Here is a 25,556-nt window from a genome sequence, read left to right on the forward strand (position 1 = left end):
TTAAAATATTTATATCTGTTATATTTTATTTTATTATTTATTTTTGAAGTTGAAAGTTCTTTAGTCGCGTTGAGCACTTTTTATGGGAACATGGGAACAAAAACCATGGAACTCGCACCATCGTCAACGCATCTCATAAGCCATATGTATACCTACTGTTCCTATGAATAATGAATGAATATACTTTTATTGCACGCCACAAAAAATACATAAAAAAGAGAAGAAAGTGTACAATTTGGCGGCCTTATCGCTTCATAGCGATTTCTTCCAGGCAACCAATGGCGAGGAAAACAGTTAGGTGGTGCATGTATATGATATACACAGATTTAGTTTATACTTACCTAATTGTTTTCTTTCCTTCAAACTTGATTATGTATTTTTGTCTGTCTGTATTTTTTTAACACTCATGACTATACCTACGGTTTTCTTAGTAAAAAATCATAGTATGTTTTGGGTGATCTCACTAATAATCGTTTTCTATACGAGCAAGATCTCGACAATATTGAATGTATGAGACGCAAGATGCTTGTTCATATTAACCGCGAGATGGAATTCAGTATATTTGCGAAACTCCAGTTAACATCAACTATTTAATATATTTATATTATGTCGCTATAATATTACTAAAGTGGTGATAGCCCAGTGGGTAGAAGCTATACTTACCTTTGGGGAGGCCGAGTTCGAATCCCAGAACGCCTCCCACTTTAGTAATGTACTTTATGAGTTTTTTATAATTTTTATTAGTGTTTTTACCTACACTAGGAGAGCCGTAGCTTAATTGGAGAAAGCGCTCAGGCCGCGATTGCCAGAAAGTCGCAGGTTCAAATCCTGTCGGTTCCGAAAATTTCTATATGCATTTTAAATTTATAAAATTGTACCTTTTTAAGTAATTAAATATCTCTTGCTTTAACGGTGAAGGAAAACATCGTGAGGAAACCTGTATGCCTAAGATTTCTTCATTATGTTCTGGGTGTATGGAGTCCACCAACCGTACTGGGCCAGCGTGTTGCATCACGTCCTTAGAAGTCACGTAGTAGACCCGTGCTTCGTAGTGGGCCGGTAATTGGTTGATATAGATATTATTGAATGATATTTAGACTGGATATTTAAAACTTTGATTCAAATCCAGAATATCGTAATCGTAAAATATCGTGAGTAAATTTTTTTAAAATTGTTAATTCACGGTTGAACTCACGTAAATTTTGGTCGGAGTTTGCCCGACTAATTTCAAACCCATTCAGGGCAATTAACAATTAAGTTATACCTAAGTTTGCTGTCAATTTTAATGTATTTCGTATGATTTTTAGCGGCTACGTAATCGGTGTTATTTTCTTTGTACTCATTTTAAGTAAAATGTTTGAACTTTAATAAATAAAATAAATACATATAATAAATTTAGGGTAGGCAGTGCTTTTGTACACGTATGAAGTGCATGCGACTGGTCTTCTGCACGCTATTGTACAACCACTCTTGAAAATGGACATTTGGTAGCGATTTCGAAATTCTAATGCTTTGTGTCTCTAGATCAACTTTCTGCGAATTTTTGGTGTTGTCTGACGGACAAGAGTACCAACGTTACGTTTTCTAGTGCAATTTTTCATTCTAGTACCTTCACAGGCCATGAACAAATTACAGAGTCCTGTGTACATCAACCTGAGGCGTCTGTATTAAGCCGCATGTACCTACTTGTAATTACTACGCATTGAACACAGCAATTCTGCGAAACCCAGCAACATTTTTAACGGAAGAAATATAGTTAGCAAGTATACTTATAGAATCATCCGCCAATTCATCACATGCGGACAACTTAAATCAAACTAAAACAATAACTTATCCACGAGATACTTAGGGAATTTAACTTCGGCAATTTGTTACGAGCTGCGCCCATCAATCAAATCTCCACGTAAATACTCAACATCTAATTGCCTGAGTGAATACTGGGACTGCAAAACCCCCTTAAATTTAACTTAAACTCCGCAAAACTCCTCATCGAGATAATGTTGACTTACATTAATTTTGCAAGCCAAATGATAAAATACCTTTCACAATTTTGCGTGTCCCTCAAGTTTAGATTGACCAAGAGTTATAAGTGCTGAAGTTAGTGTAATATTTTACACTGTGGCTTTGTTTATTATTCACTAGCTTACGCTCGTGACATCGTCCGCGTAATTTTTAGTTTTTTTTTTTTTCATATTCAGTGGGAACGGTTGGTTTTTCCTTACTTAAAATCTTTGCTCATATTTCACTACAAATAAGCATTTGACTACAGTCTAAAATGGTAGCGTACTAACCTTTTCGAAGTTTTGTAGCTATATTAAGCCCGTATTCCATATTTCAAGCGATAATCGTTTCCTACGTGGTATCGCACTGGAACGCTAATAATAACTTGACGGCACGTCTTTATCGGTAGAGTGGTAAGTAACGGCTGAAACAAGATGCGAAGCCGAAATAAAGAAATAAAATTGCCTCTGCCAGTGATTAAATCTGAACCCTCTTACAAAACCTCAGCCCGCACCACTGTACGCAATAAAAAAAACCTTAAATTCAATTACACACTTTATATTTTAGTAGATCCCTGCTATAATCTATTCTGTACGCATACTGCCAAAATGTATAACTATTTCTTCAAAATGTATATATCTTTTGTAGGACGTTCCAAACTCCACGATTCGTGGGTGCTTGTATCCAGTGGCTCCCCGTGACTCGTTTAATGTCGTCTGTCCACCTGATTGAGGGTTGACCAACGCTGCGGTCACTGGTGCGGGGTTGGCACTCCAACACCTTGGAACTCCAACGTCCATCGGTTCTACGAGCTATGTGCCCCGCCCATTGCCACTTCAGCTTCGCGACTCGTTTATATAACTATTTGGTTGTTGAATATTTGTTGTTACATTTAAATTTAGGTGAAAAATTAACTTACCATGAAAAATTATAGTTTTTTTTTGGGCTTTTACGTACAACTGTTAATATATTAACTATAGAAATTTGTGACTAACACCGTATTGATTATAGACATGCAGGTGTATCGCTGTCAAATGGCACAAAAAAATACACCATTGCAAATTCAATATCATCAGACTGACAAAATTTTTAAACCCCGTTACACAAGAGTCCGGAATTCTATTATTCTGAATTACACCATAAATACAGGTAAAATTTAACTAGAAGTCCCTAGTAAATACGTGCTTGGTAAAGATTTTGTGGTGCTTAACTGAGAAAAAACTCTATTTCCTTTTATTATTAACGAAACCAACAGGTAAAAGGGAATCGGGTAATACTGTCTGCTCTTTGGAATTGTCCATTCTTTTGTGGGATAGAAATAATATTCATTTTGTTGGTCCTTCGAAGGTTTTTTTCCGACATGCAATTTATATACTCCTTTGTTAGTATTTCGTTTATAAGATAAAACGTGTTCATTATTCGTTTTCTAGTTACTTTTTGGGTGAACTAGTTTTACTGACTTCTGAGTTACTAACGTGAAAGTTTCTTACTCTTTTACGCAAAGATTAATAAACATCGGCGTCCTTTTCATATCAATCCATTACCGGCCCTCTACAGGGAACGGGTCTCCTTCCGCATTGAGAAGGGGTTATGGCTGATGTCTACCACGCTGGCCCAGTGCGGATCAGTGGAATCCACACATTTCTGAGAACATTATCGGAACTCTCAGGCGTGCAGGTTTCCTCACGATGTTTTCACCGTTGAAGCAAGTGGTATTTTACTTACTACTTCGCACATAACTAAGAAAAGTGAAGCTACTTTTATCCCTGAAAAATCCCCAGTTTCCACACGATTTGTAAAAAAAGCTTAGCTTGGTAATAAGGTATACAACTATAATTAAATCATATCCAGCCTACCTACCAACTAACTGTACGTTAAAAAAAAAATATTTATACTCTTTATTTGTGCACCACATCATTCAAGAAAAAAAAAATTAAAAAAAAATTAAAAAAAATAAACTTTTGATCAGTATTTTTTTCATCGGTTTCTACTTTCATCGGCTATACTCTGCAGTTTTACATGTCATATCGCCTGGCAACGTTTACATGTTGAACAGAAGCGTTTTGGGCAGAGCTTTTTATTTATGCTGAGCGTCCAAACGACAACTACTCGCTAAGTTGAAATGGCGATTCGCGGGGCACAGCTCGGAGAACCGACGGACCTTGGGGTCATATGTCTGTAATAACGCTGCCAACTACGCTTTTCAGACCGGAACACAGCTTTACAACAATGCTCTGGCGGTAGCACTTTCCCAGACGAGCTTTATCACAAAGAGGTCCTATTACTTCTAACTATAAATATACACCATAGCTAACATTAGTGTAACATGGTTAATGTATGAACGCTTCATAAGTGCCTGTAATAAGGTCTACATGAATAAAACACTTGAATTTTGGAATTTTATATATCTTATCTTATACATTTTAATTTTAATGTTAATTTAATATTACTTGTCAATCTGTTATAATATTCATATTAACATTACTATTTTTAATAGTGTTCAGTTACATACTTATTTTAGTTTTTATTTTTTTATAATGTGACCGGAGATAACTACGATAATTCTGATACACCTATAATTGATATTGTAATGGCACTAGTAATTTGTAATTCTAACACAAATTTTTTTTTTATGAATGACCTACATTCATAAAAAAAAAAATATGTGTTAGTTACAATTTATTGCTGGTGTGTCTTATGAAGAAATAAATAAACTTTTGAATCGAGGTAAGGTACTAGATTTGACCCTCCAAAGTAGGTCACATTATAATAATAATAATAATTATATTTTCACTATCACTAATTTTCAGTGCATATCACGTATTTCTGCTATTTCGGTCGAAATCAATATGAAATGACCATTTTGTACGAGCCAATGGACGGCTCAGGCGAATGTTGAGATTTACAGATCGTAATATATATTCCCAGCTGAAATACTACGTAATTTGTATATTTATCGACAGTCCTCGAAATTTATACCGGTGCTAATGTAAAGCATTTTCAGTTCAGAGAGACTGCGAAAATGGAAAGGCGCGTTATTTTCATCTGCCTTTTCATTCCTCTGACATAGGAATGAGGAGTTAGGAGTATGGAACCACCGTGCGACTCAATTACGATTTGGTGAAAAAAGCTCGCAAGGACTTAACATGCTTTCCAAGGCACGGGAATGTTAATTAAGATTCAAAAACAAAAATAATAATGGAATTCCTTAAGATTTCTCTCTTTCTATCATCAGTAATTTCAGTTAGACATTTGTTAAAAAAAAAGAATTTTGTGTAACGGTTATATATTAGTTTTATAAATAAGCTAAATAGCGCCTAAATTCTCAAAACTTAAGACCCAGGCACTAACTAGATTTGGCCCGCATTCTTCGACCGCATTTATTACATTTTTTTTTTAAATTTCGTGGTAACTGTTTATTTTCCTGGGATAAAAATTAGCCTATCTTATTCTCCGTTAGGTATTTCAACTAAATCTATGCCAAAAATCAAGTTGAATTGTTCACATTAGGACTAGCGTACTATTTAGGACTAGCTGACCCGCGCAACTTCGTCTGCATCAAATATAATTAAAATATTTTAAAGCATTTCTATACCCGTCGTAAAGTTTAAACGATAGGTCCAATTTGAATAATTCAAAGAGGAATTTGCAGGTACATAATCAATTTTAACTAGAAAAATAATTTATTTGGATAATGATCTGATAGGAACGTCACTATCTTAAGATTGTACCCGTGTTTTGATTGACAAATTATAACAAAAAGCGATTATTGTGCTTTAACAGTTAGACATTTGGTCTCCCGGACTTTTTTTAAGTAATAATGATAACATTAAACATGTCCATCGATTCATACATACATACTCACGCATGCATTCTATCGTTGTCCCATATGCCTGGCGACTCGCTGTTATCTGTGAAGACTTATGTCCTTAATCTCCGACAATATTTATCAGATCTTAATTAAAATTACACAACACATGCTTGGTAGTATACACTTTCAAATAAAAAAAAAGAATTATTTAAATCGGTCCAAATTTAACGGAGCTATGAAGTAAAATTTGTAAAAATTTTCATCTCATTTCCCGGGAGAAGCTTATTGTTTATCGGGATAAAAAGGAGCCTATATGTTGACCTGGAATATCGGCTACCACTGTAACAAATTTTATTTAAATCCGTTCAGTAGATTTCACGTGATGCCCGGACAGACAGACAAAAATTAAATGAAAATCTATTTTGGACCTGAATCCAATCAATACTGATATCGATTATAAAGCATCCCCTGGTCAAAATTATCAAAATATATTTTAATATATTTTGTACAGAAAACTTCCAGTAACAGTTTTATTATAAGTATAGATTCTAGTCCGCAGGTAAAATCCTACGTAGACTTCATTGCCCGTCTCAAAAGTAAAAAGCTAAAATAAACATTTTACTCTTATCTCATATATTCACTCTGCAATTCTTATATTATACATTTAAATTTAACATAAATAGTCTCGCCGTAAACCCAAACATAATAAAACAATAAGTTTTAGGTACATCTTTTAATGAAAAAAATAAAAAAACAATAACAAAAATGGGTACGAGCTCGACTTCACATTCAAGGGCACGAGTTCATAATGTTCCCAAAGGTGAGTGGAGTCCACCAATCCGAACTGGGTCAGCTTAGTCGACTACGAAAAACATGAAACAAAAACAATAAAATAATAAGGTCATCTTTGGAGGAGGCCTTCACCCTCATATACGAGGGTGAAGGCCTCCTCCAAAGATGACCGAGACAGACCCGAGAGATGCTATCTTTGGCTTTTTTACCCGTCCAATTTTTAAACGTCACGTTCCTATTTCAAATCGTGTATCTGCCATTTAGTGGTTCGATTGCTGGTATATTTTAAGAAGCATGTAGAAACTCAGGACGAAACTATTCCATAGTATTATTCACACAAGAGTCGATAAAATTAGTCAATGCGTATCGGTTCTAGCCTGCTACAAATAAATAAATACTTAAATATAAACATCGTATGAAATCTGAACCCACTCACGCAGAGGGTCGCACAGTCGGATAAAGAGTTGTCAACTAAAATCACATTTTGTGAAAATTTGCCATTACCCAAGAATACCCGTAACATGACAAGCAGCGTCATATAAAATAATATGAATCTTATTCCACCGAAATAGAGGCGATAATTCAAGAAGAATGTAGTTTTCCGACCCTGGGTTGTAACGACTCGTAAATTTCCATTGCCCTGTCAGACCCACTTTAGATACAGAATAACTTGACTACTTACTTTCTCTAATTGAAATAAGTGTGTCACCAGCACGCACATTTGTTATTAAATGATAAATAAACAAATATAAAATATACTACGTCAATACCCATATCGCTATCTAGCCCGAAAGTAAGCGCTAGATGGCGATGTGTGAAGCAAGTGCTATTTTAATAAGTAATTAAAATATCACTTGCTTCAACGATGAAGGAAACCATCGTGAGGAAACCAGCATGCCTTTGAGTTCTACATAATGTTCTCAATGGTGTGTGCCCCCAAATCCGCACTGGGTCAGCGTGGTGGACTACGGTCTAAGCCCCTTCTCATTGTGGGAGGAGACCCGTTCCCTGTAGTGGGAAATCGGTTGATTTGATGATGATGAGAGCTTTTTGTGACAGAGCTCGTCCGAGGAAGTACTACTGCAAAACAGAATTGTTGCAATTCTGTGTTGCCAGTGTTATTACAGGCACACTAGGCCCAACATATTGTATGCGTTAGGTTGACAGTAAGTGGAAAATCATAGCCCGGTTTATAGGCTATGATTGTCCACTTGAAATCTGTTGGGCCATCAGCTATCAGTCTGGAATATTGGAAAACATTATTTGGATTATTATTTAAATTATTTGTCTTGAGTACCGCAGTGGGACATTAAAAAGCCGAAAGTGAGTCGCAAAGTATTCCGAAATAAAAATAAAATATACTAATATCGCAATAAAATATATACTGGGTATAACTCCACTCTAAAATTTCCATACAAAATGATACTTCAGAAAGTTCCAGGTCCATTACACACGTACATGTGATCTGCGAACTTCGACGGAAATTCCATTTTTAAAAACATAAAGTAGGCGTGTGGCCACGGCTTTCGGTGAATTTCAAGAGCATCAGGCCTGAATTCATTGAATTAGATTATTTGTCAAATTCATAAATTCATATCGTTTCGCTTATCGAAGAATTTAATCTCAATCCACTCTACTATTCTATTTTGCGTTATGGATTAAAACATTAAAAGTTTAGCGTGCGTTAAGAAACCTCACAGCTTTAGTTACAAATTATCAATTAATGTAGTTAATCACATCACAATATTATTATCATGTAATCGCATAGCATTATAGAGCTTGTGATTCGTATTTGCTTTATAAGCGGGCAGAGATATATTATTATTCCATTTCAGGGATTATTCCATTTAATCATTTAAGGATAATATTGTGGCACAAATAAACAGCGTTATCAATAAAATACGCAAAATTAACGTTGACGTAAAGTCGATCCACGAGCTGGCAGACACACGCACACGACTTTGTGGTGTTTCATGGGAGTCTTATACATCCATAAAGAAGATTCATTATTTTTAATCGCCGGGCGCTGGACTCCTCTCTGAAGAAAAAGAGTTAAAATTTTCGTTCATCAATAAATAAGGTTACATTAAGCTTGCTAAATATGAGTTTGTGATTAATCGCTTTTGTGAACATAACGTAGCCCAGCCGAAAACTCAAACATGACAACTGAATAGGGATGTACGTCAACGTACCTGCAAACTTTATCTTCAATCGCGAAATTGTTGTCTTTACAAAGAGAGATTCAAACTTCGTGATCTGAAAGTCAGAGTCATAAAGGCGTTTTAATATTAAAATTTATAGTACGTTACAGGCCAATTCTGTTTTGTGCAATGCCTACAATTCCTGGATATTCCATCAAGAGATAAATCTGGGCAAATTTTAAAGCATAAATATTTGCTTAATATACCTCAATGTTCCGCAAATCAATTTAGCGTTCCGTTTCAATCCTACGTAAACACCGTATAGGTGAATGAATTTAATACAACTACCATTCTCCAAACCTGTAAGTGTTCTGTCATCTAAGACTGCATATTAACTTAACAACAGATAAGCCTACAGTCAAGACCTAACTGGTAGTGGTTTAAAATAATATGAAAGTATCTTATGTCCTTCTCTAAGATGCAAGCTATCTATATGCAAAATATTTCTTTAACTAAGCGGAATAAAGTAAAATAAACAACAAATAGACACACCTTTGCATTTATAATATTACAGTTGTTGTAACTATAATATAACCATGCTTATAGCCTTGGTTCAATGCTACAAATGCCCGGTCAGTGTCAGCATCGCGTCCTCTGTAAAAACTGCAACATATCATACGTTTTCTTTGTAAAGAATTTCTGAGCAAAGTATCTGCAAACTGATCAACTCCTTTTATTTGCAATTCAGTTCCAAGATACGTCAACTTCTTCTTTGACTTAAGAGCTAAGCTGTTGTCGGTCTAGCACTCTCTAACCATTCCATTCCACCTCTCTTTCACCTTTCATCTTCAAAGTCAAAGTCAATTACGGATATAAAGCTAATCTCCGGATGTATGATTTCCTCATCTAGCAGAGCCTGCACAAATTATCGTCTCTGTTCTATAGTTATTTGAATTTGGACAAAGTATTTTTTAAAAGTCTGACTGACAGACTTTATGGAAAAATCCATCTTGGGATGATAAATTATAATTAATAATTTATCTAATACAAATCATGAAACATTTAGTTTCGTCTTGTTATCTAGAAAATATCTATTAGGTTTTGTTTATGAATACCTACTGGATCCGGTGAGATAAATTAGTTCTGTAGACACCCGTGGATTCTAAGCGGACAAAGTTGCAAGCATTATCTAGTTACAATTCATAATATATTCAAGCATTTTAGCGTATAAAACTTTTTTCGTCCTAGTAGAGAACTTTTATTTTTTTTATACCAATTACAAACTACGCCAAAGAAATTAAATTAAACAGCCTACGGACCAAATTTCTCTTGATACTAAAGAACACGTTTGAGAATAAAACGAAAAGTAAGAGTTGTAACTTTTCTTCCCTCTTTTTTCGGAGATAATAATATTTCTGGGCGACCTCATTGTGTCAGTACCATTTCAGCTATTTAAAGACAATTATATTTATTCCCGTCTTGTCAAAAAGTTCCAAATTTTGTAAAATGTTTACCGGAATTTACCTACGTTTTTTTTACTTTTTAAATGGTTCGTTGATCTAATTTTTTTCCTGTAACAAGTTTCTTATAACAAACTACCTAGTTGGTCTAGCGGCTACTGAACGTACGAGATTCTGGGTTTGATTCCCGGTTCGTGCCAATAAGTTTAATAGAATATTTTTGGCAAAACATTTTTGTTAAGCCCACCAACTCGAGTTGATACAGCGTTGTTGGTCGAAAACGTTTCTTCTATGATTGAAGCTTTTGCCCAGAAGTGGGACGTTAGTAGACTGATAATGATAGCTTAGTTGACAAACAAGTGATTTCGTTGAATAAGTAACGTTGACATGACAAAGTCGATAAGATGATATGTGACAATCTTAAAAATTTCTTTTAAATGCCGACATTACGAATATCCCATGCCTCTTTAAACATGGACATTGCCTCCAGCAGTGAGCTATTAATAAATGACACACAGAAAAAACTTGTCTAGGTAAAAACTATTGCCCATAACCTGTCATTGCCATAATTTTAGCACAAATAACTTTCCACGGTATAAGCTAAAACTACAGTACAGTATTGTGTTTCGGAGCCATATGACTCTTGTTTAAGCTAACCTAACATATTCTTAAAAATACTTTTTCTCAAATCTAGGGGTTCCAATCAAAAGAAAAAAAATTGTGAATGAAAATCAAGCTTTATTTTATGATTACATTTATCGAGTTACAATAATATTTGGGAGATGCCCAAGATCCATTCGTGCTGGTCATTCTCCTTTCATACAACAAAGCTGTTGACTTGAACTCATGTCCCGATGTGAACGAAATATGAACTAAGGAGGAAATATCATAAATGGGATGGTTTCCCCGCAATCCTTTTTAGTTACACAGTAAACTTTGTTATATTTATATAATGAAAAAAGGCCAAGTTACGTTCAAGGTTCAATCACACTGGGTGTTCCGTACTTGGATGGAACCGTATATGAATTATTTGGTTGAATAAGAGTAAAATTAGGCATACCAAGTAGATCTTAATCCCACTTCTGAATTTGGCTGCTGTGTGGTGACGGCAGTTTAGAGCACAGTTGTCACTGCCCCTTTTGCCGTGGGTGTCGTAAGATGCGGCTAAGGGTCTGTAACGGAAAACGGGCAGCAATATGCTACTACCATCTTCTGCGATCACCAATCTGTCTGCCCATCGTGGTAATTATAGCACAGGCCTTTGGTCCAGCAGTTGACTGTTCTAGGTTTCGATGATGATCGTTATAGAATAGAAATTGTACGCATAAATAAATAAATATACTACCACGATACACACATCGCCATCTAGCCCCAAAGGTAGCGTAGCTTGTTATATATATAAGATGACTGATAAATACTTTTGTGAATAATATGTACATAAATACTTAGAACATACAGACAAACTCAACACTGAAAAACATTCATGTTCATCACACAATCATTTTCCAGTTGTGGAAATCGAACACACAGCATTTCACTCTGAGAGCAGGGTCGTTGTCTTGATTGATTTGATTTTATATTTATTAATGTTAAAAGTATGAAGTTAAAAAGACACTAGTGCTTTAGACATTATAATAATAATGTCAATGTGTTGATAACTATGAATTATTTTAATTTTGAATAGGGCAATAGATCTAACCTATTATACTATTAAAAATTAAAATAGCAGCTACCTAAAAAAATTACTTCAAAATGCTTTTTATGCAACAAACAGCATCGCTTATTATATACATTTTGTTCATTTTGAATTTCATCAAACAAATGTTATTATTTAACATTAATTATAACTTTACTGTAGATACAAAGTAAGTTGTGACAAACGGACGAGGTTTCTGCTATTTGACGACCTCCCTGGCGCAACGGTGAGCGCTGTGAATTTAAGCAGGGAGTTCCGGGTTCGATTACCGGCAATTTATAATTTCTGAATTTTCTCTAGTCTGTTCTAACTTTGGCCGTGGCTAGTCACCACCCTACCGAATAAGACGTGCATAGAAACCGATTCGGGGTATGGCTACCATATGCCCGGTAGGTTAGCCCGCTACCATCTTAGACTCTGCATCATCACTTACCAGGTGAGATTTTAGTCTCGGGCTAACTTATAGTGGAATTAAAAAAAACATATAAGTTCATTTCCCGAATGCAAGCTACATGTGTACCTACTCAGTTTCATTAAGATCACAAGTTGTGCTGAATATTTGTAACAAACAAACAGCCAACATTATAAATGGAAAAGTATGTTTGCTGGACAGTTTTTTCTTTTACATAGCAATGTTACATTTGCAGGCTGTTTTATCCCGGCAAAACAAATCTACGAGGATGAAGTCCCGGGCATAAACTAAAAAGTTGGGCTATTTACAGTTCCTGTTACAAAGGTTAAACAAAAATGCTGTGCAAAAAACTTTGACGTTTATTGTACCTACTCGTACAACGTTATATATTGCGGTTCGAAAACCTATGTGCACTCAGACTAATTTGTGGGGTGTGGAGTGAGGGCCACTGAATCGAGTTGTATGAGTCATTCCCACTCTCTTTATGACTCGCCACTGTTTATTGAGTCATGTTGCCTTTGGAAAGTAAATATTGGCGATGTTAGAAAACATTTAACAATATTTCGAAAGAAGATCGCTATTGGAACAGAGTTGTGGACTTTAATGTTTAACAGGAACTATTCCAATGTATTTAAATTGTATTTTATCCGTTTGAAGGTAACTTAATGCTACTTTATAACGAACTAGCGGTCCCCCGCGACTTCGTCGGATATAAGACAACCTTTTTTTTTTGACTTGGTGGAAAAGCTTTTTTGCTACCCTTGGGCAGGACGGAGGTTATATGGGACACCGCGCTCTAAAGGGGGTATACCCAAACTAGTAATCACCCCGGCAAGTCCCTCTCATTTGTTTTGTTGTTTTGACGGCCGATTGGCGCAGTAGGCAGCGACCCTGTTTTCTCATTCCAAGGCCGTGGGTTTTGATTCCCACAACTGGAAAATGTTTGTGTGAAGAACATGAATGTTGTTCAGTGTTTGGGTGTTTAAATGTATATTATAAGTATTTATGTATATTATTCAAAAAAATATTCATCAGTTATCTTAGTACCCATAACACAAGCTACGCTTACTTTGGGACTAGATGGCGGTGTGTGTATTGTCGTAGTATATTTATTTATTTATTTATTTGTTAGACGCCCGTGGAACCCGTCGTATACTTCCCGGACGAAATATAGGTCAACCTTAAAGGATAAACATATATATCACGAACTTTTTTAAATCGTTTAAGGAGAACAACTTTGTCATACATGATTTTATCGAAACCTTAACTGTTTACGCAGCGCACACACTGGAAGCTCTCAATAGGGAACAAACCCCGATTTTGAAAACATTATTCATTGGTTCGTTGATCTTATTGGTCTTATCGTGATGATATATAGCCTATAGCCTTCCTCGATAATTGGGCTATCCAACATTGGAAGAATTTTTCAAATCGGACCGGTAGTTCCTGAGATCGTCGCGTTCAAGTAAACAAACAAACTAACTCTTTAGTATTATATATATGTATAAAATTACGTACCACATTGCATTACGGGGATGTCCCGAATATTCGGAATTTAAATTAAACAAGAGCTTTTGGATGTCTATTAATAAATTAGTAACTGTTTGCCCTACTATATTTATTGTTTTTATAAATGGCCAAACATTCATCAAACTAATACAATAAAAAAAAGAATAAACTATCTATAAACTGTACTATCAAGTAAATTGAATCAGATAGGAATCCGAAGGATTTTATTATTGTCGTTCTTATTAACATTTAAATCAAAATGGTCGACAATCCCTCGAGGTTTTCGAGGTTAATGTTTAATTAAGACGCTCCTTTAATTAGAGCGGCACTCGTTTCTTTTTATAGTAACTGTCTTATCAAGGAACTGAAGGGACAGATGGACAAAGGGTCTTTGTTGTCTTCAAATCATTTTATTGTATTGGATTTTTGGCCAGTCCTCTTTAAGGCAAGAACTTTTAATAGTTTTCTTTATTAATCTGTACTTTAATTTAAAATAATCATGTAAGCAATTATGTGGTCTCTGCCGGCTGAACACAATTATTTTCTCGCAAAGAAGAGTAGTTTATAATATAACGCTGCTCCAATATAGGTAAGCGGAGTTAGGTTCTTGTTTAAATAATTTAATCTATTACTTTACTATCATGATCAGAATACCATCCAAATTAGAACATTGTCGCGCCAGGCTGCCTCATTGCGGGCTGGTGGGCTTTAAAGATTATCACATGTTAGTGATAATAACTGAGGCTGACAGCTTAACGTGCTTGCAGACACTTTTGTGAACCTGTCCAGTTTCCCAACTTCACGCTGGAACCTATTGAAAATTTCTAGACAGAAAAGTCAAAAATTCGATAAGGTTCATCTACGTAGAATTCGTTGATAGTAATCCCTGCATTACATATCCATTCCAAAGGATAATGGATATGTAATGCAGTACCAGCACAGCAGGAATTTGGGCCACTTCCAAATATTTTGTATATCGATAAATGTTATTGTAAAATAAAGCTTGATTATTCTTTTTTATTCAAATATATATGTTTTTGGTTGGAACCCCAGATTCAGAAAAAAAACTATCTTTAAGAATACGTAAGGTTTGCTTTAATGAGAGTCACAGGGCTCCAAAACCAAACACTGTTGTAGTTTTAGCTTATACGAAGGAAATATATAATATCTCAACTCGACGTAAAAGACACAAACCGGCATGAAACTCACTGACACTAGTATAAAATGACTGAAATAAATTCAAGTAGGTAATAATTACCACGCAACAATTAGAGTGATTTAAACCATACGTCATAGACAAGAGTTGTTGCGATTCGATTATAATTGGATAACGAGATATTTTGCGAAAAAAAATATTTTATTTGCTTTTAATCTATATATATAAAAGAGAAAGTGTGTGGGTATGTTCCGTATAGGCTCCGAAATGGCTGGACCGATTTCAATGAAACTTTCAGGGTATCTCTGGATTGACCTAGCGAGTAATCCTGTTAAGTTTGGTGACGATCGGAGCACTCCTTATTGAACTGTCAAACTGTCAAATACAGCTTTTATTTACTATGATTATATTCTATTGTTGGGTGTACATGGGTGTAGATAATGATCTTCACCCACTCGAGAAGAGAATAGAAGAGAATGAATGCGGAGAGAATTAAATGATTTAATATATTATCAGACTTAAATTAAAAAGTTAATGATGTAAGTTTATTGTTTAAATAAAATAAAGCAAAATCTAGCTCGGCGAAGCGGGCTGGGTAAGCTAGTGTTATATAAAAATTACTGATCATAATCTATTATGTAGCGATTACCTCCGACTAATTATTATTTCAATAATTAAAACTAAAAAAAAAAATTCAAACTCCCGCGTATTCCGCGTTTCTATTACTGTGGAGTGGAGCAACAAACATTCAAACATACAAACTTTAATATATATTGCATCAATACGATAATAGGATCCGTTATTCAAACGGAAAAATCCTATTATAATATTAAGGATTACTTAAACGATAAAAAGCTTGGGTGTGAGTCGCTCTAGCTTCAAACCTTAATTTAATTTACTGTGAGTTTATTGTGAGATGGCGATAACAAAAAAAAAATTACCCTGCTAAGTTTGTTGTGGGCTTTTCTTAGAACAGGGCGCGTTTGGAACCCTCGTAGCTTTAGGTTTAAGTTGGCTAACAAAGTCACCATCTCCTTACAATTATGTAAACATATATGTATGAACGCATCATAGGTGCCTGTTATAGGCCTACGTGAATAAAGAAAATTTAAATTTTGAATTTGAACGTGAGCTTGCTGCTACAAAATCAAGGTTTATATAAAGAATTACAAAAATACAAACCAATACATTAAAGCTTACAGCAATAAAACGCAGTATGCTTTTCAGCGGTTAATTAACATTAAATGGTCGCTTAACAGTAAAATATGTGACACGAGCAAACAAAATACATTTCGGACATTAATAATGACATGTGTTTTAATACATGAAATTGTTAAATTGCGGATTATTACAGGGTTAAAACAGTATTTATGAAATATATTTTTTTTATCATTATCTTTAACCCATCACGAGTCTCCTTTCAGGATATGATGAGTTTAGGCCGTAGTCCACCACGCTGGGATTGGTAGCTCTCAGGTATGCAGGTTTCCTCACGATATTTACCTCCACTGTTAAAGCAAGTGATATTTAATCGCTCAAACTAAGAATAACTGTGAAAAATTACAGGTGCGTGCCGAACTCGGTCCTCCGGAAAGGGAACCCGAAGCCTTACCCACTGGGCTATCACAATTTTTATTTATCACTATTATTTATAATAAAAATGGTGATAGCCCAAATGTGGTAGTTTTTAACATATCGTAATTACTGATTATGGCTTACTAAAATACTAAATGAGTGAGTTCTGGCGACTGCAAATCTTGAAAACAGCCACTATTAATCAATGGATAAAACCTAACTTAGGTTTTATCCCACTCAATTCATAGAAGCATTTGGACATCATGACCACACCTTTGTTGATTTATCACTTTTGGTTTTATAATAAGTTGTCATTAAAGTCGCCCACTTAGTACTTCTATTAGGCTACTTTGTTAATTATTATTTTTATCAGCAGTTGACATATAATTTAGTATACCTACAGTAAAGGACACTGTAGGCATACAAAGGCGGCCTTATCGCAGGAATCATTTACAGGCTCCTTTGTATAATCCGACTTGCAGTAAAAGAACACGATAATGCCAATAGTGTTATGATATAAACGTACAGACTAAAATGTATACACACAAATACATATCTAACTTTCTTCTACTTCTTCTTTGTCGTTTACTTCATTACTGTAGGTCGTGTCCAGATTCAAGTTCCTTCGTAGTATTTTTTATTACAGCCTCCAATCCTGTTCTAACCTCGGCCTTTTTGATATCTTATGTCTGGATCGTCCCTTGGACATTCACCTTTATCTTCTGACGTAGCTGTTACTCGCTGTTCAAACGATACGACACCTTATATATGTATATTGTATATAAATATATATTATAATCTTTAAGGTTCTTTGACGAAAAATGGCATGAAAGTCGCTTAAAAATTGGCGTGTTTTTCATAAGTCGCTGTTTTAAATAAGTTTTTTTTCTTTTTGAGAACACATCTTAGTAACTGAAATACTAAAAATAACATTAATCTACGTGCCTTAAAGAGAGTCTGAGTCCCATTTCTCAGCGTTTCACGAGTGGAGCTAAAATAAAACGTCCCGTCTTATTTAATATTAAAGTGCTTTCAGTATCATATGTCAGAATTTATAATGGTCTACGTGCTTATGTTAGGAGCCAATTCCTTATTAATGCGTTCCATCTAAAACTGTGACATGTTATACTTATCTCCTTATTATTTCACCGAACGAATCATTTTTGTTTTTCTATCTATAAAACTAGAACTGTGTGCTCATTGTAAAAATATCAATCACATCGCAGCTTTATATGCAACAAAAGTAATCAATATCCAATTAGTGAAGCGGGTTTATTTATTATTATTCCCGTTCCTATACCGTCTGAACATATTTGTATTTGGGTGCTGTACAAATAAACGAATAGAATATAATATTTTATAGTATTTGTTTAATATATTATTCCCCATAAGTAAATATAATATCACTACTGAAGTTTTCGCTGTAAAAACTCTTTTTAATGTAGATTTTTTTTGTTCCAGATAACTGAAAAAGCTGGGGAGCATGGAGACCGTCGTTCAATATTTACTCCTGGCTCTTGCATTGACCTCGGTGCAAATATCCTTAACTGAAAGCCGTCTAAATGAAAAACGCAGGGATAAAACCGAAAGAAGATATCACACTGTACATGCCAAAGACAATATGTGTGAAATAACAAATAGAGACTCAAAAGTGCATTGCTATTGTGAAAACACAGAAGTGAAAACAGCAACACGAGCTGACTGTTGGGTTTTCAATGGCGGCATCGATGAAACTGACCCTATCTGGTCTAGTTTTACTTCACAACCGCATTTAGAAAAATTGACATTCAATGTACGGTCAGATGGGGCGCTCAAATTTATTCCCCTTCAAGTAATTCATCATATGAAAAGATTGCAAAAGCTGTTCATTCATTACGCGACGCTGAATAAAATCGAAAAGAAGACCTTTACAAATATGTCAACGGTCAGAGAAATAACGTTAATGAACGATAAAATAATGGAACTGGATTTATTCTCATTTTCAAACCTGCCCGCGCTCGTAAACTTAACAATAAAGGGGAACAAAGTTACTGAGATACAGAGGGATGTTTTCGTCGATTTGCCGAGTCTGAGGTTCCTCGATTTGTCCTTTAACAGCATTAGTCTGGCTCACGATGGATGTTTCGACCATTTAAATGTACTTAACGACTTAGTACTGGAGGCAAATTTAATTTCGGTCTTAACTAGAGATACCTTTAAAGGTCTTGCAAATTTGACGAGATTGGATCTGAGGTCGAACAAATTGTCAATGGTTGGGGATCTAACGTTCTCAGAATTGTGGAATCTAAATGAGCTTCTATTGGATAATAATGAAATAACATATTTGTCTGAAAGAGCTTTCGACGGTCTGGCTTTGCTTCAAAAACTATCGGTTACTGGAAATAAATTGCAGTCTGTCAATGAAGGACTTTTAGAAGGTGTCCGAGGACTAGAATTGTTGGACTTAAGAAATAATGATATAGAATCATTCTCTTACGAGACTATTAAGCCAATCCATGAAAACTTAAAAATGAAAACCTCAGTGTTATATTTAAGTGGTAAGTAATCTTGACTTAAACTTACATTAAATCTTCTAAACTTTCATTTGGTACGTATTGTTGTTAACGTAATAAAGTAAAATAGTTCAGAAATTTCATTTCTATTTTAAAACTAGTTAGGTATATCTATAAACCTAAACTTAATTATACGAGGACTAGTGAGCTTGTCCGAATAAACATGTTATTTAAAGCTTAATAATATACTTAGGACACACTCATGGGAAGATAAATAACTACTATTTTGTGCAAACAAAGGCGCATTCCCTGCAGGGCCATAATCCCCTACCAAAGAGCCAAAGCACCCTCCGAACGTTAAGGACAATTAATGAGTGTAACAGTTCCCTTTAGCGAGTCAACAATGGCGTAATAACACGATTTAGGCACAATGAAGAATGAATTATTAAAAATCAACAAACATAACGGGAGTGTTCTCATGATAATTTTATTATACACTTTTGTTGTTTGACTATTCGCGCCAGCCCGATAAATCCTGTGTATTTTTATTATATTAGACTCGGAATTATTCCATCGTTCATGAAAATTTGGTTTTGGGTTCCGTGGTATTTCTTCGAAATAATATAAAACCAAATTATTTTTAAGGGGGGCTTTCAAAAGTATTCGTATCTAGACCTATATGTAAAATATTTGGATTGCAAAACAAACGTAATACAAATGCCAAATTCATAGTTTCCCGAGAAATACCCATTTTGCAACTAAAACTGTCATTTGTTTACAGGTAATAAACTTAACTGCGATTGCCGTTTATCTTGGATTCAAGTCTTGCGAAACGATACAAAGAGTGAACCACTCAGAATGGCTCTCGATGAAGTGACTTGTATTCTTACTGCCAACACAATAAATAAAAAGCCAAATAGTGAAAACGAAAATATTCCTGTTGAAGAAAAGGTGTATGAACTTGAGTCAAATGGAGAAGTTTTCCAAAAGGATGGGAATGATGAAGAAGTGTACAGCGATTCTCCGTCTTATAAATATGAAGATACAATGAAACCAATTGGAAATCAAGTAGCAGTGGTTGACATTCCAGCTGAAAATTTACGTTGCACAGAAGAAGTAGTACAAAATGGTGAAGATTCTTTGATGTTATCTTCTAAAGACGAAAGTTACTGGCAACCAAGCTCAAGTTTTAAAATTCTGACAAATTTATCTTTAGTGCTTACATTAGTGATGGTAAATTTATTTCAATATTATTTGTAAAACATGGACTTGTAAACACGTAAAGTAAAAACTTTGCTAATTAGAATAAGTAAAGAAGACTGGTTTAGAATATTTAATTAAATTATTCTGTAAGAAATTAATTTGTATCTGGCGTTTAAATTTATACTTGAATTATGTGCAAAACATTTCGAGAAAGCAACATTTAATGTAACAGTAAACAACAACGTTTAATGTAACAACGTTTAATGTAACAGTAAATAGTAAAAACTCTTTCAATGTTCTATAAGTACCTACTAACTTCTAGTAGCTTAACTAATTTAACATTTATTAGGCATGGCACAAAAAAGGAAAAGAAGAAGCACAAAAAATTAAAAAATTATGATTCGTTCAAAGACAGTCATATCGCTAAAGCAATATCCCGCAGACAGCCTTTGGTGAAAGGAATTTCTAAGAAATGGGTCATTCCGTAGTTTATTTGGTATTTATTCGTAGGCCATTCTGTATTTTTCAGTTTAGGTTAAATAATAATTGTTATTGTAAAAATATCAATTCGATTGTAGTCAAAATTTTATTTTTTATTCTTTGATAACGTGAGATTTATTTTGTAACTCAAATCTTTATAATTTGCAAGATGGTTTGTTTGTATTGGTGTATGCATTGATTGGCTCGTACAAGGTATACGAGCTGTTTTTCTACTTGACCTTCACTGGTGTCTCCGGTAATATCGTCCTCAGGTCGCATAACCGGTTTTTTTAAATCGTTATAAACTGCTACCAGATTGGTTGGTGGAGTGGCGTGAGCTTTGCTAGGGGTTAATCCCAATGACTGGAATAAATAAGGGCACCATTGAAAGGGTGACTCTTGGGACTACAGCTGGGATCTTACGAAAGGTAAGTGGATCGGTTTGAACTTAGGTTAGACCACGTACCTCCGACACCATTAAACATCCAGGGGACGTAGGAAGAGAGACCTTTCATTATATTGTGTCAAAGTGTTACTCAAAAAAGGAGTTGCATTTTACACTTTTTCAGATACCTCAATAAACAAATTTTCAAAAACATAAGCTTTTGTTTCACGGTTCCTGCTCCAAATCTAGTTTAAATCTACAGAAAATGTAATATTATAATCATTATAAACTATGTAATTCAAGGCTTTTGTTCATAAAGAATTGATCTTTCTATATGAAATCTTCTGATATTTTCATACGAATAATCAATATTTTCGGTCAACTTTTTTCAGAAATTTACGCTATATGCATTAATTTCTGAAAAATACGTATATTTCTTGATATTTTATATATACCACCTACTTTTTTTATTCCTTTCACACACGCGTGTCAATATTTCGTGCTCGTTTGAGCAGGAAATATTTCTATTCGGCTTTCTTTTCGTGGAGACCGAGAGGAGTTATGTGCGTTTTTAGTTAGCAATATAACTTGCTTTAAACCGTGAATTAAAACATCGTGAGGAAACTTGCGTGCTTGAGAGTTCTTCATAATGTTCTCAACAGCGTATAATTTCTACCAATCCACACTTGGCCAGTGTGACTTGACACTTGACTACGGCCTAAACCCTTCTCATTCTGAAACGAGAACCGTGTCCTGTAGGACTGGTAATGGGTTAATAATGATGATGATGATGATGATGATGCTGGTCAGTTAAGTAGCACTATATCAGTATTATCTGCAGAAACATACTTTTTATATTATTACTATGTCTAGATTAGTGTTTTGTGATAATTTAATTATTATAAATAGGAAGTGTAGAAAAGAGAATATTGTATATATTAAGATGCATTCATATAATATTAAGTTAGAGAGTAAGTATTCGATTATAAATATTACGAGTTTTATGATTATTGTGAGATTGATAATGTTATTACAATATCGTTTGAGCATGTGTACATAAAACATAGTTTACGGCAATGAACACAAAAGTTAATGTAGAAATGTTTGATATGGTATTACTGTTTTTGCCCGAGGCCACCAAACAGAAAATTATATTCATGGTAATTCATTACTTCTATAATAATGTTACAACTATCGATTCTTCTCATAGATTTATAAATGGTCTAGTGTAGTTATTCCCAGTGAATTGAATAGACAGCTATGATGTAATTACTCAAAATATAGGTACTATACAATATTATCTGTTTGTATAATTGCATTAACACATTCCATTAATGATATGATATGGTCGCGATAATTGAAATTCTAATAGAAAACTGATGTCAAAATAAATCTGTATTTATTATAATGTGTGTTAGCTTGATTTAGAAATGCATTTATGTACCTAATACTATATATTGTGTTTTGATATAATGTGTAATTTTGAATGTGCAAGTAAAATATAAGGGTTAATAAATTTTTTGAATTGAATGACAATTTGGTTTTTTAATTATCTCTATAAAACAGGAAAACAGCTGATTCTTTTTAATTAAAGGGTTTTTATTTTTAGCTGAACAGTTGCTCTCGTCCTGATTGAGTGTCTAATCCAATGGTATTGTCACTGTCATTCTGCGAACATTTACCGGCTGTTTGAAATAATATCGTTTACGACAAAAAAATCTATTATCTACGTAAAGGTTGTTCGTTTGATGTAAATTGGCCTTAACAACATTTAAATTCCTTGCAATCGGCTTACCAGATGGCGACAACGCGGACTTCGAAATATCGCGTGCTTGGGTGATGCCAAGAAATGTAAACATTGTTTTTGATAAACCAACGTTTGTCATTAATGTGCTTAAAAATAGGCAACCAAGCGACAGCAGAAAATTTTCACGATATACAAGCGTAGCCTTGTCGAGCTAAGGGTAGTTTAATTTTCCAACTCGACGGCACTGACAATTTCTCTGTCAGCATAACCATAACAGAGTAAGGATAGCCATACAGGGGCCTCATTAAGACGTGCTAATAAAGCAATCGTGCTTATAGTTCTGGTCGAGGAAAGGTATCTAAATGGAACCACAAGTAAGGGATCTATACAGAAGAACATATATCCGCTGCCGCAACGCTCGCTAGACGATGTCGGCATTTACCTAAAGATTAAAGGCTTCCGACTACTGTATTCTGTGTCAATACGTAACAATTTTTTAGGACTTATTGTTCCGCGGTCCAACATGCTATCCAAATGGCAATTGTTGAGATTCGAATTGAGACTTAGATGTTTTAATAAGTTTAATTTTTACCTATTACAAACGTACTCACGTAACACTGTGAACCCCATTAACCCATTGACCTTTGACATCACCAACTGCCCTGATTCTAATACCTTAATCAAGGTACCATCACCTAATATCACACACCTATTTATATAGATGAGTATAAGATATGAATAACTCTTTATCTCATTGAGCTTAACTTTCAACAGCGATTTTTCAAAGAAATACGGTACCCAAAAAAGCTACCAATTTTAAGGCCTTATTGGGAAAATACAGCACTTTTAAATTCCTACTCGAAACACAGAAGCATTGGTGCCGCATACAAATGAGGTTCGCTTCGCTTATTAAAATCTGTCTGGATTCCACTCAAAATATAACCGGGATGAAAAGAAATGAGGATTGCTTCTTTATGCTCACTTCAAATGACCGGTGTCTCATTTCACCATGTTTATAGTCTCGAGAATTCCTCAAAACTAACTCAGCATGGGTCTCAGAATGAGAAGGGTTTAGGCCGTAGTCTACCACGCTGACCAAGTGCGAATTGGTGGACTTTGAGAACATTATGGAGAACTCAGGCCTGCATGCCTGAGTTCTTTCTTCTTTTTCTCACGATGTTTTTTTCCACCGTTTAAAGCAAGCGATATTTAAATCTAGTTATTAGCTTTGCTATCTTAAAATGATTTGGATTATTATAAAAGTTGGAAATAATTTACTATAATTGTTGAGTAATAATTGTTAGTAAGGCTAATTTTTCACTTAAAAATTATTCAATGTAAAGTCAACATCTCCTGAGGATGCTCCGGTTCTGAGCGAAACGTGCGTAGAGGGTACATTGCCGAGGATCTATTTGGTGCAGAGTACCTTTATGGATTGGAGAAATTATAAGTTACACCATACAGATTCTCCTGCTGTTCGCGGAGAATAGCAAATTAAGCTTAATTTTTATAATATATTTATGTACGTATTTTATTATTTATATCTGTCTTAATACGCCGTTCGTTTGGCATTGCGAAAATAGGATAACAGTGCACTTAAGGAATTGGAAGGTATTTGGAATTTTGTTTTTTTATTCCACTACAAGTTATTACAATCTCACCAGCTGGCTAATGGTGATGCAGTCTGAGATGGTAACGGGCTAACCTGTAAGGGGTAAGGAAGTTATATTAAACTCATATCCATGATTGGTTTCTGCGCGATATTGCAATGCTAAATCACTTAGCGGCACGTCTTGTTCAAGACCAGATAAAATCCAGAAATTGCCAATTTCTAAATTGCCCTGCCGGGTATTGAAACCTCCCAAGCTCTCACTTAAAACCACAAACCATTGCGTTTATCGTAGTCCAGGAAGATTGTTAAACATGGACTCTTGAGCGAAGCAAGCCTTTAATTGGCATAAACAATACCTATTTCTTGTCACTATAACGCGACAAAATATCTTTATCCTTACTAAGAAAAATAAGCTTATTATCGTAATAGTCATCATAATATTGTACATTGCATTTTATATAAATTATATTATATATATAATTAAACGTGTAGTTTAAGACGTAATAGAAAATTTTAATGAAAATACGTGCGGGAGGGGAGTTCACGTCTATTAGTAGTCTCGGTATGTTTTAATAAAACATTTCGTTACGAACCATAGTGGAAGAAACCGCGAGGAACAACTATTATTATCTACAATATTTAAGCATGATATATTTTTAGTATCCATTTTAATAGACCTGTTTTTGGAAATTTCGGTAGGTATCCTGACTAATTTTACATTTGCGACTGATTTGCAGACGATATTGTGTACTCGAACCATCTCCGTTTCGTCATAGAAAAAATAATTTGCTATAAATTTGAAAAGTTCAAGAGCAAATTAATGCTCTGCAACTCCAAGTTGAAAATCTTTCCTCCAAATGAGAAGTTTTGCTAGAAAAAATCTGGCACTTCTGGAATCGTTGTGAAAACACTGGAGCGTTGGCGTCGCATGCAAATGAGATTCCGCTTCCTTTATTAAAATCTGTCTGGATTCAACTCAAAATATAACCGGGATAAAAAGAAAATGAGGATATCTTCTTTATACTTGCTTCAAATGACCGGCGTCTCGTCTTACCTGTATTTTAACCTGAGGGGAATAATCCCT

The 25,556-nt window shown here is 34.7% G+C and overlaps 1 protein-coding gene across 1 annotated transcript in view; it reads left to right on the forward strand.

Moving 5' to 3' along the window:
• Positions 1 to 20,314, forward strand: part of LOC120631538 (connectin-like) — a 38,544-nt gene extending 18,230 nt beyond the window's left edge. The window contains exons 2-3 of the mRNA XM_039901167.1: positions 18,015 to 19,090; positions 19,827 to 20,314. Of these exons, the coding sequence (XP_039757101.1) occupies positions 18,037 to 19,090; positions 19,827 to 20,305 (1,533 nt within the window). The 5' untranslated portion in view covers positions 18,015 to 18,036 and the 3' untranslated portion in view covers positions 20,306 to 20,314. The remainder of the gene's footprint in view (positions 1 to 18,014; positions 19,091 to 19,826) is intronic.
• The last annotated feature ends 5,242 nt before the right edge of the window (positions 20,315 to 25,556 follow it).

This window comes from Pararge aegeria, chromosome 18, assembly GCF_905163445.1.
Source record: "Pararge aegeria chromosome 18, ilParAegt1.1, whole genome shotgun sequence".
Classification (NCBI taxonomy): Eukaryota; Metazoa; Arthropoda; class Insecta; order Lepidoptera; family Nymphalidae; genus Pararge; species Pararge aegeria.